General features: G+C 36.8%; 1 protein-coding gene across 1 annotated transcript in view; it reads right to left on the bottom strand.

The window, feature by feature from the left end:
* The window catches only part of SLC10A7 (solute carrier family 10 member 7), a 196,096-nt gene that overhangs the window by 121,113 nt on the left and 61,088 nt on the right, over positions 1-13,895 (bottom strand). The window contains exon 5 of the mRNA XM_008143906.3: positions 9,698-9,736. Within this exon, the coding sequence (XP_008142128.1) occupies positions 9,698-9,736 (39 nt within the window). The remainder of the gene's footprint in view (positions 1-9,697; positions 9,737-13,895) is intronic.

Genomic DNA, 13,895 nt, shown 5'->3' with positions numbered 1-13,895 from the left:
ACTAAGAGAGCTATTCACCTTACTCCATAATCCTCAAGCTAGACACATTTTACCACTAGTTTGGGTGCACATTTGCAAGTTAAATGGATAGAGATCAAAATGAGGTTTCTATGCCTTAGCCAGTCTGGCTCAGTGGATAATGCGTCGGCCTGAGTACTGTAGGGTCTGGGGTTCGGTTCCAGTCAAGGGCACATGCAGGCTCCTCCTGGCCCAGGACCTGGTCAGGGCTCATGCAGGAGGCAACCAATTGATGTGAGAACACATCGATATTTCTCTCTATCTTTCCCTCTCTCTTCCATTCTCTAAAAAAAATCAATGGAAAAATATCCTCGGATGAGAATTTTTTTTAAAAAATGAGGTTTCTATAATTTTCCACCACTATTCCATGTACATCTCCATTTTACACTTCAAACAAATAATTTTAAGTAATTGTATTAATGTCATGTGTAATGTCCTAAGGCTGTCATGAGTGCTAATCTAATTATCTTCCAGGACAAGCATATATGTCACTAGGTAGATATGAGAGTAACACTACAAAGATGGACTTACATAGAATAAAACCCCAGCAGGGGCAGCAGAAATTGACTTCTTTAACAAACGATATCATAATCAGCCTGGCCAGTGTGGCTCAGTGGTTGAGTTTTGACCCAGAAACCAAGAGGTCACAGTTCAATTCCTGGTCATGTCACATGCCCTGATTGTGGGCTCGATCCCCAGCGAGGGGGAGGGCATGCAGGAGGCAGACAATCAGTGATATTTCCAGTGATATTTTATCTCTCATTGATGTTTCTATCTCTCTATCCCTCTCCCTTCCTCTCTCTAAACTTAATAAAAGCATATTTTTTAAAAACATGATATAATAATCAGGTGAGGTGCTTTCAAACTGTGATTTGTATTAATGGAACCCCCATATAATAGGCTTTGCTTTTTAAAAAATAGATTAGATATGCATTTTAACTATAAAACTAATGAACAGTAAATGTGAAATTTTATTTGACATCATGATAGGGAAGAACTACAATATGGAAAATATCCATATGGAAAAGGTGAGTATTTTTGATAGACATAAAACTTTAAACTTCTACAACAATATGCAAAGTAATGAATCCCAATACAAACATTAACTCAAAGTAGATGACAGACTTTAAATTAAAAACAAAAACTATAAAACTCCCTGAAGAAAGCACAGTAGGAAAATCTTTGTCACTTTAGGTTAAACAAAGATTTCTTAGATAGGACACAAAAAGCACAAGCCATAAAGAAAGAAATATAAATAAATAGATAAAAAATTTAAAACTCTGCTCTTTGAAAGACACTCTTAAGAAAGTGAGAGGAAACACTGGCAAAAAACATATCTGATAAATGGCTGGTATCTAAAACATATTTAAAAATTTACAATCTATATACTAGTATATAAAAGCCTAAGCAACCATTCGACTGTTTGCTATGACATGCAATAACCACCAGGGGCTAGACGTTCAAGGGGGGCTGTTGGGGGTGACCAGGCTGGCAGGGGGGGCAATAAGGTGTGACCAGGCCGGTGGGGGGGCTGTTAGGGGCGACCAGGCTGGCAGGGGGGGCAGTTAGGGGCGATCAGGCTGGCACATAGAGGCAGTGAGGGGCCATCGGGCTGGCATACAGAGGCAGTTAGGGGTGACCAGGCAGGCAGGCAGGTAAGCGATTAGGAGCCAGCGGTCCAGGATTGTGAGTGGGATGTCTGAGGGGTCCTGGATTGGAGAGGGTGCAGGCTAGGCTGAAGGGACCCCCGTCCCCCATGCATGAATTTCGTGCACCAGGCCTCTACTTATCTACATAAAGTATAGACACATTTGTAACTTATGTATCAAATACACAGGGCATAAGCCAAAACACAAATAATAGTTATATCTAGTTCTACCGGTATTTTTCAAAACTTCTATAATAAACAGATACAACATTTATAATAGATTTTTAAAAATTAATTTTTAATACAATGTTCCCACAATATAAGTTATATTTGGTAAGGCACTTTTATAAATCAGCTTTTGATATATTTAAAATGCTAAATCTGGTAGCTAATAAACTGCTTTTTAAAAACATGTAGTTTTTAAAAACTTAAATAAAATCCAGTTTTCTTTGGGGGTGCAATAAAAATGGGAGAGTTTTTAAAAATAATTTTGAGATAATAATCTACTATATTTTACTTTAAATTTAATAGGTAAAATAAGGTGTCCTCAAACTTTGTGGGGCCCAAACACCCATCACCAGCGGGAAATTAAGAATCAGTTGATCTGGGATCACACTGAAAAACAACATTTAAATCCAGGATGCCAAGAATCACATATTATTCTTTTTGTTGTTGTTTTGTTTTAGTTCTAGAACCTAGCAGAAGTCCACAAATGTTTCAATAAAATTGATACAAAGTCAAATGGCAATATGCAGTGATTAAGAGCTAAGAAATATTTTGATGTTTGATTTTTTAATTTCAGCCAACTATAACGTGCCATTACCAACAGCACAGACCACTGATTTTTAAAAGTGCTAAATCTTTCCTTGAAAACCTGCATCCATGCTGGAGTCTGGATGTCTAACAGTGCTTTCATCATAAAGACCAGTAATTAAAAGGAGGGTTCTTTTCGGTTGGTAGAAACCACAAGTTTACACAGGTATGCATCCTCAGATGCCTTCCCATTTCTTCCCACGTGTCCATATTTATTTTGGACTGGCAGTGGGGTCTGACTCAATGAAGTGAATATATTAATAAGGGGAAGTAATTCCCTCCTCCCCCACTGCACCCCTTGCCATATGTCCTGATAGGCTCATCTTAAGAACCTGTGTTGCAGATAAAGACTGGAAAATTAATTGTTTGGCTCACCACACTATTATCCCTAGGTCCCCCAAATATTAGCTTAATAAACAAAAGAATCATGGCAAATTTTTGTTTTGAAGAAACAGAAGCAGAGAAATGAGAACTATCTACCACATTATCATCAGCTTGTGGCTAGCTATTGGGCATCTCCTACTAAGGTCACATACTAGACAGTTCTGTAGTGCATCAGATTCAAATTAAGGAAATGTAGTTTTAGTTTTAATCAACTATTAGTATCATATTTCTTTGGAGGCCCTTTACAAATATCCTGCCCCTCCCCCCACATTTATATTTATTTATTTTTACATAAATGGGTACAGAAGAAAGTACTTTTCCAGTTTGGGAATGCTGACATTTTAAAAATTGATAAAAATTAAAATAAAAGCACATGGCATTTGTTAATGGGTAATAAAATAACTTCAGTCAATTGGCTAGTTCTAAACCAGTAGATTTCTTTAAATAGTAATGAAATCATTGCTTTAAAAAAATCCATCATTATTAAAAAAAAAAAAAAAAAGTTGCCTCAGCCTCCACCAAAATTAGATTTGTAAGTTGCTGGTCATTCCTATAATTAAATCTATGTCACAAATTTGCAAGAAAAATGGTCACTGTGACTAATGCATTTACTTGCTACACAAGTCCTGTCAGACAGCATAGAGCATTATGCTGCTAAAATGGAGTAGGTAAGGATTCTATACATTTTTATTAAGTAACAAAGGCCATTTTTTATTTACAATGTCTGTACTTTGCATAAGAGTTTGCTTTAGAAACACATCCAAATGTAGCTATCATAGGGTTTTTCTTACACAAGCATTATAGCAGCATATTTTTAACTCTACGAACATGTTGGGCAGCCATGCATACTGCCTTTCTAGACAAGTGTTATATAGAAAACACTCTAAGGAAAGAAACAGTTTCTGATTCTAGAGGTTTCCTCATTTGACCTCCCCAAATGGTGTTAATTCTCCCCGAGGATGAAGTGAATGAGAATGTTAAAAAAAACAGGGCTTCCCAAAGTCTAAGAACAGTGCTGTCCCAAGAGGGAGTCAGAGCAAGACAACTTAAAGGACCCATAGACAAAGAATAAGTGATTAAACTTACTCTCTTTTCAAAGAAATCTAGACTTCAGGAAGGAACAGTTCTTGGTTTGGTACTTGTTCTAACTTCACTGTTTTATCAAAAGGAGGACAGGCATCGGACTCAGAGCCTTACATATGCAGCAGAGTTAGCTACAAATTAACACTAGTTTTTTTTCCACTTGATTTAATTTCAGTTATCTTCTATTCATGACAGTATTTTTTTATTTACAGTGTTGATGTAAAGTTTTGCTTAAAAATCAATTTAAATTTTAAAAGTGAATTTTATTTAACCTAATAATACAAATAATATGTCAACAGGGTAAAACTCATAAAGGTGCCTGAAATTTGGAAAACACTGCATTAAAGGCAGTTCCTGTCTTCCCTCTTTCTTAAATCTTTGATTGTTATTTATTGTTTCATGTATTTATGCTTTGCGTATTGGCTTCAGTATTTAGAAAAGTGCCTTGATTCGAACAGGCTCAGTACTTGTATGTTAATTTTATACCCTACTTTCCTATTTTGTGCCACAGTGCTAACTGAGCCAATGGTATTTTTAAAGAGAAAGTAGTCTTTCTCAGCAATCTGGCTTTTATGATGTTCATTTGTTCCAAGAGGTGAGGAAATGAAATGCATGGCCTGACGAGGTGTTCCATTTCATAAGGTGGTAACCAGCTCTCTGTCGTTTGAACTTAGGGTAAGATATGGTAAAGCTAAGATAGGTTATTTTAAATCCTGGTTTTATCAAGTCCTTAACAGTAAAAAGGATGAACTTAAGATAACATCCTATTAGGTGGTGGTGAACACTGCTGAATAATTCAGTTGTTTGTTCTGGCAATGAAAATAAAAGCCTGTTTTATAAACAAGTCATGAACTTTTGGGGGAAAACCAAGATCTCAACCTAATAACTTGGGTTGGTTAAGATTTTAAGCAAATTAAGGGAAAATATCAGCATAGTATTCAGTATTGCACAAAATGGGTATTCTATAAACATAAATTAAATTAAAAATTGACATCCTAGATTTAGGTTACAGGAAAATCAAATTAACCATCGAATCCTCTCTGGGAGCATCCCTAACCCTCTATGTTAATACTTGAGATCTTGCTCTGGTTTTTTAAAAGCAGTGCTGCCCAGCCATCAACGAGTACCAAAGCTGATGTGCTTCTTCTCTAACCGTGCTAAGGGTGGCTGAGTATATTTTTGTCCAAGAAAGGAAGAATAAAAGAAGTTACTAAACATACATCCCAAGTTCTTAAAACATGCCATTTGTATTTGGGATTTCTTTCTCTCAGCAACTAAAATAGCCTAAGTTAACTATTCAAATCTTTCTAAAAAGCTGGGTGATAATGGCGGCCCAGCCACAGCAAAGAGGAAAGACAGAAGAACTAGGTAAGGGAATGAAAATATGTGCTGGCTAGTTCTTCAGCTCAATGCAAGGAGTCCCTTTCACACTTGATCTCACATGAAAAGAAACAAAACTAGTCATCTTAGAATAGCTTCTTCTGGTTGCAGCAATGCCTATTTTAAGAGAAGATTTATATTTTTTTAAAAAAGACAAAAAGAAAATAATTTCTTAATACTTTAAATTAAGAGTTTTAGAAAGCAAACAGTGACTCGAAGATCTTTTATGCTAGGTGTTATCGCATTCACTAAGATGACTTTGTCTATAACTGCAGCTGTTTCCAAAATCCTTATATTTCTGTTGCCATGAATTGCTAGGGTTTTCCTCTAAGGTCAGGAGTCACCAAGAAAAATAAACTAGGCTGAGGAGTCTAAAAAGAAGTAGTTCTGCCTTTTCCTTTTAAATTTTAAGGTATAATTCTTGAAGACACGGAAACACCAAATTCAGCCTCCAGACAAAATGCTAAAAGTCTAACAAATCATGTGACCAAAGTTTTTTTTCAACATAGTTGAATCTTTTTAAATTAAAGAAAGGATTTTTTAGCTGGAATTTTTCAAAAAGTAGCTAATACCTTTTTTTTTTTTAATCTTCCTTTTGATGAGGAAGAAACACAAGTTTTTAAACTTAAAGTAGATAGTTTTACATAGAAAATATGTATATAATTTTGTTAACATTATAGTTATTCAGGGTGGTTGACTATCAAATTCTATTAAAATCCCATGAAGGGAAATCTCAAAACACTTATTATGCTCCACAATTATTGTAAGCCAAACAATTTAAATAAGAGGAGGAGATAATGACATTAACTTTTTAACTTAAAGCAATCCTCTGTGGCATGATTTTAAAATATTCTCTTGGTCTGAAATTTATGTAAATTAAATTCATCTACCATTGGTTATTACCAGCCTAGCTACATTTTTAAAAAAGATGGTTTTCTGTAACAATTAGTTCTTTAAAACACTGTGTTTTAATTAGACCTGGGACATTATTAAGCTAGCTATAAATATGTACAATATTTTATTTGGTATACCCAGATGTCTGAAAATCAACAAGAATGCCCTCAGAGTTTTTCTTCAAAAATTCTTCTAATAAAAGCCTTTCATTCAAAGTTTTAATGCAATCTGAAATAAGTACTCTTTTCAGATTCCATTATGTAAATACAAAAGAAATGGTCACTCATAACCAGACAGTAATAATTGGATCCGTGTATTTTAGCACTCACAGGAGTGAAGTCAGAGATAACCAATTTCTTCATTATATGAATGTTCATGGCCACACACACCCAAAATCATGGCAGAGCTTGGACAAAACCTAGGTCAGTTATTTCTACCACATCACACAAGCATATTACCACATTTAATCCTCACCACAACTGCACAGTTTAGGTACTATCATTATCCCATTTTACAGAGAGGGAAGGTTATATGGTTAGGCTGGTATTCAATCAAGTATTCAGACAAGTCTGACTCAGAAACCATACCACCACCCATTATACTAAATTTTTGGAATAGGTAGATATGTTCTATTTATAAAGAAAACTCCCCCCCAAATTTTAACATGTACCACCCTTTTAAGAATAACAAAACATGAAGGTTATAATTCGGAGTTCAAATTAAGTCCTTTTCTAAGCCCAATAAAAGCATCAAATTCTCCCCGAAGACTTCTCATCTCATTCAACTGAGACTAATCTCTTTCTTCAAACTCCTGACAACTACTGTGTAGTGTTCAAAGTGTTGGCTGCCTCTTAAGACCCACTCTCTTCTTCCTTAGTAACAGAAATCCAAATGTTAGCTCTCAGCAGATTGCCACATATCCCAACCCCTCCAGTGGCTAGGTAGAATCACATGACTAAGTTCTACAATAAACTATTACTGCAAGTATGGTGCTGAAATTCTAGGAACGCTGTTTTAAAAAAGCAGACATAGCTTTTAGGGGCGCTCTTTGCCTGGTTACCCAGGTGTCGTTTGGCTGGAGCTCCAGCAGGATCTTGGATCCTGAGGCAGCCTTGAGGAAGGGAGCTGCATGCTGTGGAGGGAGGAGGAAAATGGGCGTCTGGGTCCACAAGGAGACCATGCAGCCTGTTTGTCATACTTGGACAGCCTCCCTCCAGATGTTACCTAATAGAGAAATAGCCTCTATCTTGTATAAGCTGCTATTGTTGTTGTTTTTTTGTTAAATAAGCTGAACCCAACTCGAATTGATTTAGTTCAGACTCATACATATTTTATAATCCAAGGTTTACTGTAACTATGATGGAAAAGGTGAAAAAATAAATTATTTCTTTTATAATATTTGAGCAAACATATCTCCAAACCATAATTTTCATTCTCAAACCCCTTCTGGTACTTTTCAACTTTGGGAAAGGAAAAGGAGGGAAATGAAGCGGGAATAAAAATGGAAAAAAAACACACTCTGCCTCTCTGCAATTGCTCTGTGCGTCCTCTCCTCTCCTCTCCACAGCTAGGTCCTTCCATTCTTTGAGGCCCAGCTCAGTGAAACTTTCCATCTGACCTTTGAATTCAGAGTGCATACTCCCTCTGCCATCTGACAGCCATATATCATATAGTAACATCTTTTGTTTGACTTCTTAAACTTTTACACTGTATTTCTTTGCCCATGTGTCATCTTCACAACATAGTGGGACCTGGGTCATATTTCTTTGCACCCCCTAGAGCTTCCAGAAAACTACCTCTCTGTGGCAGGACATCAATGAGCACTTTTGATTGATTAGTTACGTTAAGGAGAGATAGAAGATGAAGAGAGAAAAAAGAGCAGAAGACTAAGGAATGAGAATGTACAAACTCTTAGAAGAAAGCATAACAAAAAACGCTGAAGATTCCCCAGGCCAAGTTTGACTTCACTGGGCCTTACCCAATAATTGCGCCTGTAGAACAAATACCATGACTGTTTGCTGTGCACACGCCAGTGCAAAGCTTAACCTATACCTACTGAGCTGGTTTTCCAAATAAGGGACAGCGTACTTTGCTTCAGTTACTCAGACAATTGCCTCAACCTCACTTTCTTAATTACCTTAGACATCAGACAGAGTAAGAGATCCAGCTTAGGGAACCATGTTTCCATAGTGAATGTATATGATTCCAAACCATATAATGAAAACTGGCTTCTAGCAAGATCATCTTTAACAAGTTATTCTGTCAATGTGAAAACATATAGAAAATAATACTGCCACACATGCAATAATGACATAAAATATTATTGCGTCTAAAATAAGTAGTTCATGATATCGTTTTCATTAAGTAGACACTATTATCTCTCTTCTAAAACCCAATAATAATACAGCTTCGGGAATAACATGACTACTTCTTTAAAAATAAGATGTATTTTAAACATATTTTGCAGAAGCTACATAAGTAAAAGCTCTGTAACACTGAAACATTAAGATCTGTATAGAAGTATATAGAATTAACACATTTAAACATATCACATGTTTAAAAGCTTTCACTCCATTTAAATACATACAATAAGTCAAGAATATTTTATACAGAAGCAATTGATATTTTGCCTAGACCCATGAACCAGTTTACACCCCACTGATTCTAGTCTCAATTATTTGTACTACATATCTGCTAATAAGTTATGTACCTAAAAAGAAAGTTTCTAATTTATTTCCATGAATTCAGCATAGTTTTAGGGAGGGTATAAGTAAAAATATTCAATTAACAGAAAATTCAGCTTCTTTCTCATTCTTTCATAACAAGTCTTTGTTACATCATCTATTTAAAAAATAATGATTAAAAATGATAAAATAGTATTGTCCTTATCATTATATTGGTTCTACTTATGAAAGTTGGACTATTTTTACATAGAATTTGTAGTTTGCCTGTCAAAAAATATTGCATTTTCTTGCAAATTACTCATTAATTTCCTCATTTCAACTTTTTTTTCACATAGATTTCTCAGAAGAAACCAAGATAGTAGCTTCTTTGACAATGAAATGTACAAAATAAATGACATGTCAACAAGTAAATTAGCATTCCCTTTCTGACCAGCTGGGTCGGTTTCCTTTTCAAAATCCTCAGTCCCATGATACAAAATAATAATAATCTAAAAGACCTCATTAAATGATCAATATATTGACATAACCTCTATAAGGAGACACATAGTGTTTTAATTGATTCCATGAATCCATTACATGGAATATTAAACCCAAGTCCCCAATTACATTGTAAGATAAATTTTTCCTTATTTATTAATTAATTTTCTCCCAATTACAAATAATGGAGCATAAAAAAATTAAAACACTTTTATATTTAACTAAACAGTAAAAGAAGTCCAATTTCACTAAATCTTTCATACAGATAATACTACAACAAAAGTTATAATAGACAAGTTAAACCATGTTTACTTACCAGAAAACTTCCAAAGGCTGAATTAAATATTGCTGCTGCCTATAGAGAAAATAAATGGGGGAAAAACTTGCTGAAGGTGAATAGGAAAAGCAAAAGCAAAGGTTTTCATTGTCCCATCCCCCACCATTCAAAATCTTAAAACATTGACCCTATAAAGCAAAGTTAGTCACTGCTTACAAAAATTGCCAGTAGCCTATAGTTTACTAAGATAGATGAGCTGCAGGTTAGGAATTCATAAATAATGGGTCCCAAAAGCAAGCAGAAAAGGCGTGCATGAGATGCTCTGAACCTATATGACAGTACCAAAGAATTGTCACCAGTAGTAAATTGAAACCTTGTTGTTATTGATTTTGCTACTAAAGTTAAAACAATCAGAGGGTGATTTATTCATAAAAAATTTCATATTATTGGGAAGTGAAAAACTAGAATTATATTAAGAAAACATTAACTGTTCTCTATCAGGGAGCCGAAGTCCTCGGAGATACACCCAGCAGAGTGAGATCTGTGGCCTCCGTACAACACACATTAAAATTATGGACAGTGTTTTAAGACCATGGAAGTTATTGCGATTCCATTAATTCTAAGGTAGAAATAAGCAAGAAAAAGTTCTATTGGGAGTTCAAAATTTAAAGAAGAAATATTTGACTTTGCTTACCTAAATATCCAGGGAATACACAGAAGATGTAACACAGCTCTTAACTTTAAATCAATCACTGTATTCCTTGAAGCTACACCTGAATCCTAAAAGCTTCTCCTATTACTCAAAAAGGACAGGAACTTGTATAACATCCAATTTGATGAAAGAAAGGAGAAAGAAAGAAAAAAATAATAAAAGGCAAAAGGAGGGGTAGAGAAACCTATTGACACTTCCTGAAGATCCACAGCAGAATTAATTAATCATCATGGACATTTGCAGCCACTTCGTAGTACGAAGATGATGCCAGTCTAGCAAGTTTGAACAGAGTCCAGAGCCAGGAGCTAGGAGCTGCAGCGGACATGCCTTCTGCTCCAGAGGAGGAGGCGATGAGAGTGCATGGGTAATGAGATCCTTGGCTCCGGAGAGCTTAGCGCTCCTGTTCAAGTTCATAATTAATTCAAAGCTTTGATAATTTCATTAGATTTCTCCTTTGCTGGCCCCATCAATAAAAGATGGCACTGAGCCACACCTCCTCTGTGGCATAAACATAGGTATAGGCACAGACCAGGGAACCCTCTGCTTCATGACAGGGACAACGGCATATGGTGTTCCATGTTGCGCAGGGAGCAGTGGAAGAAACAAAGATTCGGCTAAATAAAACAGGGCAGGGGGCAATGGCAAACGAGAGCAACAAACACGTATCTTCCTGGAGTTCTGTTATGGATGATTCAGGAAAAAAGTTTGATGTGGGGAGGAAAAGAAGTAAAACGGTAGGAAGAAATGAGCTGTGGTGAGATCAACAAGGAACACTGCCTTCCTTTCTACAAAAATGCACCTCCCCACAAACAATGTTTATTTCCTGGTACAACATTCGGCTTAAAATGGGTTGATCTCTATTTTTAGTAAAGAATGAGGCCTTCCCCTTTGAGCTCCTCTCTTCCAAACTTGCTCCTTTCCAGTGCCTTTCCCCAATCTTAAACTAGCTAACTGATGGTGTTGCCTAGCATTAAAAACAAAAAGAGCCCTAACTGGTTTGGCTCAGTGGATAGAGTGTCGGCCTGCGGAATGAAAGGTCCTGGGTTCGATTCCTGCCAAGGGCATGTACCTTGGTTGCGGGCACATCCCCAGTGGGAGGTGTGCAGGAGGCAGCTGATTGGTGTTTCTCTCTCATCAATGTTTCTAACTCTCTATCCTTCTCCCTTCCTCTCTGTTAAAAATCAATTAAAAATATATTTTTAAAAAATAAATAAAAACAAAACAGACATGGATGGTTAGAAGTACCAAGGCTCGGAAGTCAAGTAAAATAAATGTCAATTACTATTCAAATCGCCATACTCACACTCCATCCAGTTCTCTTTTTAAACCCAAACACAAGAAATATATGTCACATGATTGGCTGTCTTCCTGCATTTTATAAAATGACGGTGATGACAGTGACGAGATATCTTAGGTACTCCAAGATGCTGCAGGCTCACTTATTCCTAGTTGCTTTTCTGACAGAGGTAATGTATTTGAAGTCACTCACCTACACTATCACCTGGTCCTACCAGGCAGTGAGCTCAAGCAGTCACTGGTGAAAAGCTTTGGGTACTCTGAAGAATCATGTAAGATCAGACACTAACCCAAGAATGTAGGGCTCAGTATTAATAGATAATTAAGCTAATAGTTGGCTCAATCTTGCATTTGTAGCATATAAATGAATGATGTTTTCCAGGGTTCTAAAGAGTGATGATAAATATTCAGAGTATTTAATTGATGTATAAGGGACATGTGTATCTTTTGACTTAGTGAGGAATAACCAGCTGTTTAGTATCATATACAAGGTTTCCATCTGGAGAGAGATGTCATTTCCTGCCTCAAATTTTATATCCTTACAACACTAAACTGCTTGTGATTCCCCAAACTCATCATGCATCTTCTTACCTCTTTCTTCCCTGGCCTGGAGTGTCTTTCTCTTTCCTCTACTACAGATCTTAGCAACTCAGCTTGGCCATTGTCCTTCCAAGAAGATTACAATCATCTCCTCCACACACAATGTCCCATGTCTGCTGCCACAACATCCTGAACATACCTCTGCCATGGCACCGGCCACACAATGAAATGACCTACCTGCCTTCCTGCCCCACTCCAGTCTGAAGTCTTCTAAGGAAGAAATCTGCTAAAGCTCATCCTAAGCTTCTACATGTTTGCTACGAATTGCTGAAATAAGTAGAATTCCCAAAAACATTCCAAGTCTACCTACTGTACCAAGTTACTCCATGTGTCTGGCCGAATCCAAGGACTGAAAGACACAAGACTGAATCTGACCAGGCCACAACCAAGCAACAGCAATGACAGACTTCAGTCTCCCACCCAACGTAAGCATCTCTTTGACATCCTATTTTGCTTCCTGTTACCTTCCTATTATGATAGAGTAACATAAATATGCGTAACATAAATAATGTTTTAAAATCTACCACTGCTAAAAAGCAATAGAGTTAGTTAAAAATCTACAGTTACCAGAAAATACTCTGCAGCTAAGAGGATGATTTGCCTATACTGATATGAAAGCACACTGATATTTAAAGTGAAAAAGCAAGTTTCAAAAGAGTGTGTGTAATTTCTTCAATATGGTTTTGTCCACACCACAAAGCAATTCTCAGACACCAGCTAGGTGTGCTACAAGTCAATGCAATTTGCCACTATCTACCTGAAACTAGTGTCAGCTCCCACAGGTTAAGGGCTCAGTCCCAGAAGAGTGCTCCCATTTTGGATGTCAATCACAAGTCTAAGTTGTCACCTGTGCTTCTGGCCAACTGACTATAAATCGAAGGTTCCCACAACCCCCTCCTTGAGTTTGATTCATTTGCCAGAGCAGCTCATAGAACTCAGGAAACCAGCTTCCTCACTAGATTACTGCTTTACTATAAAGGGATGTAACGCACAAGCAGCCAGATGGGAGAGAGGCACAGGGCAAGGCATGGGGCAGGGCACATGCCCTCTCTGAGTGCACCACACTGAGCACCTGCAAGTGTTCGCCAACCTGGAAGCTCTTGGAACCCTTCCATCTGGGGTTTCATTACACAGACTTGACTGATGAAATCATTGGCCATTGGTGCCTGAACCCAATCTCCAGCCCTTCTCTACTCCCCACAGGTCTGGGAGTCAAAGGAGAAGTTCCAAACCTCTAACACAGGTTAGTTCCCCTTGCAAACAGTCCTATCCTTAGGTTAGCTAGGGGCTTCCCAAAAATCACCTAATTAACAACAATAAACACCATTGCCTGCTCTCTTCCCTTAGGAAATTCCAAGGGTTTTAGGATCTCTGTGCCAGGAACTGGGATGAAGACCAAATATGTATTTCTTATTATAAATCACATCACATTCCTATTGTGTAAACATTCACACACACACACATACATATACACAGGTATGTGTAAGAAAACACTATTTTTTCTAAAAGGGATAAAAAAAATACTAACTATGGTTAAATTTGTTGAACGGGATTGAGCAAAGGTCCTTTTTATTTTTCATTTTGTTCATTTTGTTTATTTTGTTTTCTGTCCTGTTTGGCTTTTGTTTC

Source organism: Eptesicus fuscus, chromosome 6 (assembly GCF_027574615.1).
Source record: "Eptesicus fuscus isolate TK198812 chromosome 6, DD_ASM_mEF_20220401, whole genome shotgun sequence".
Lineage (NCBI taxonomy): Eukaryota > Metazoa > Chordata > Mammalia > Chiroptera > Vespertilionidae > Eptesicus > Eptesicus fuscus.
The sequence above is the reverse complement of the archived record's forward strand: the minus strand, read 5'-3'. Positions and strand labels throughout refer to the sequence as shown.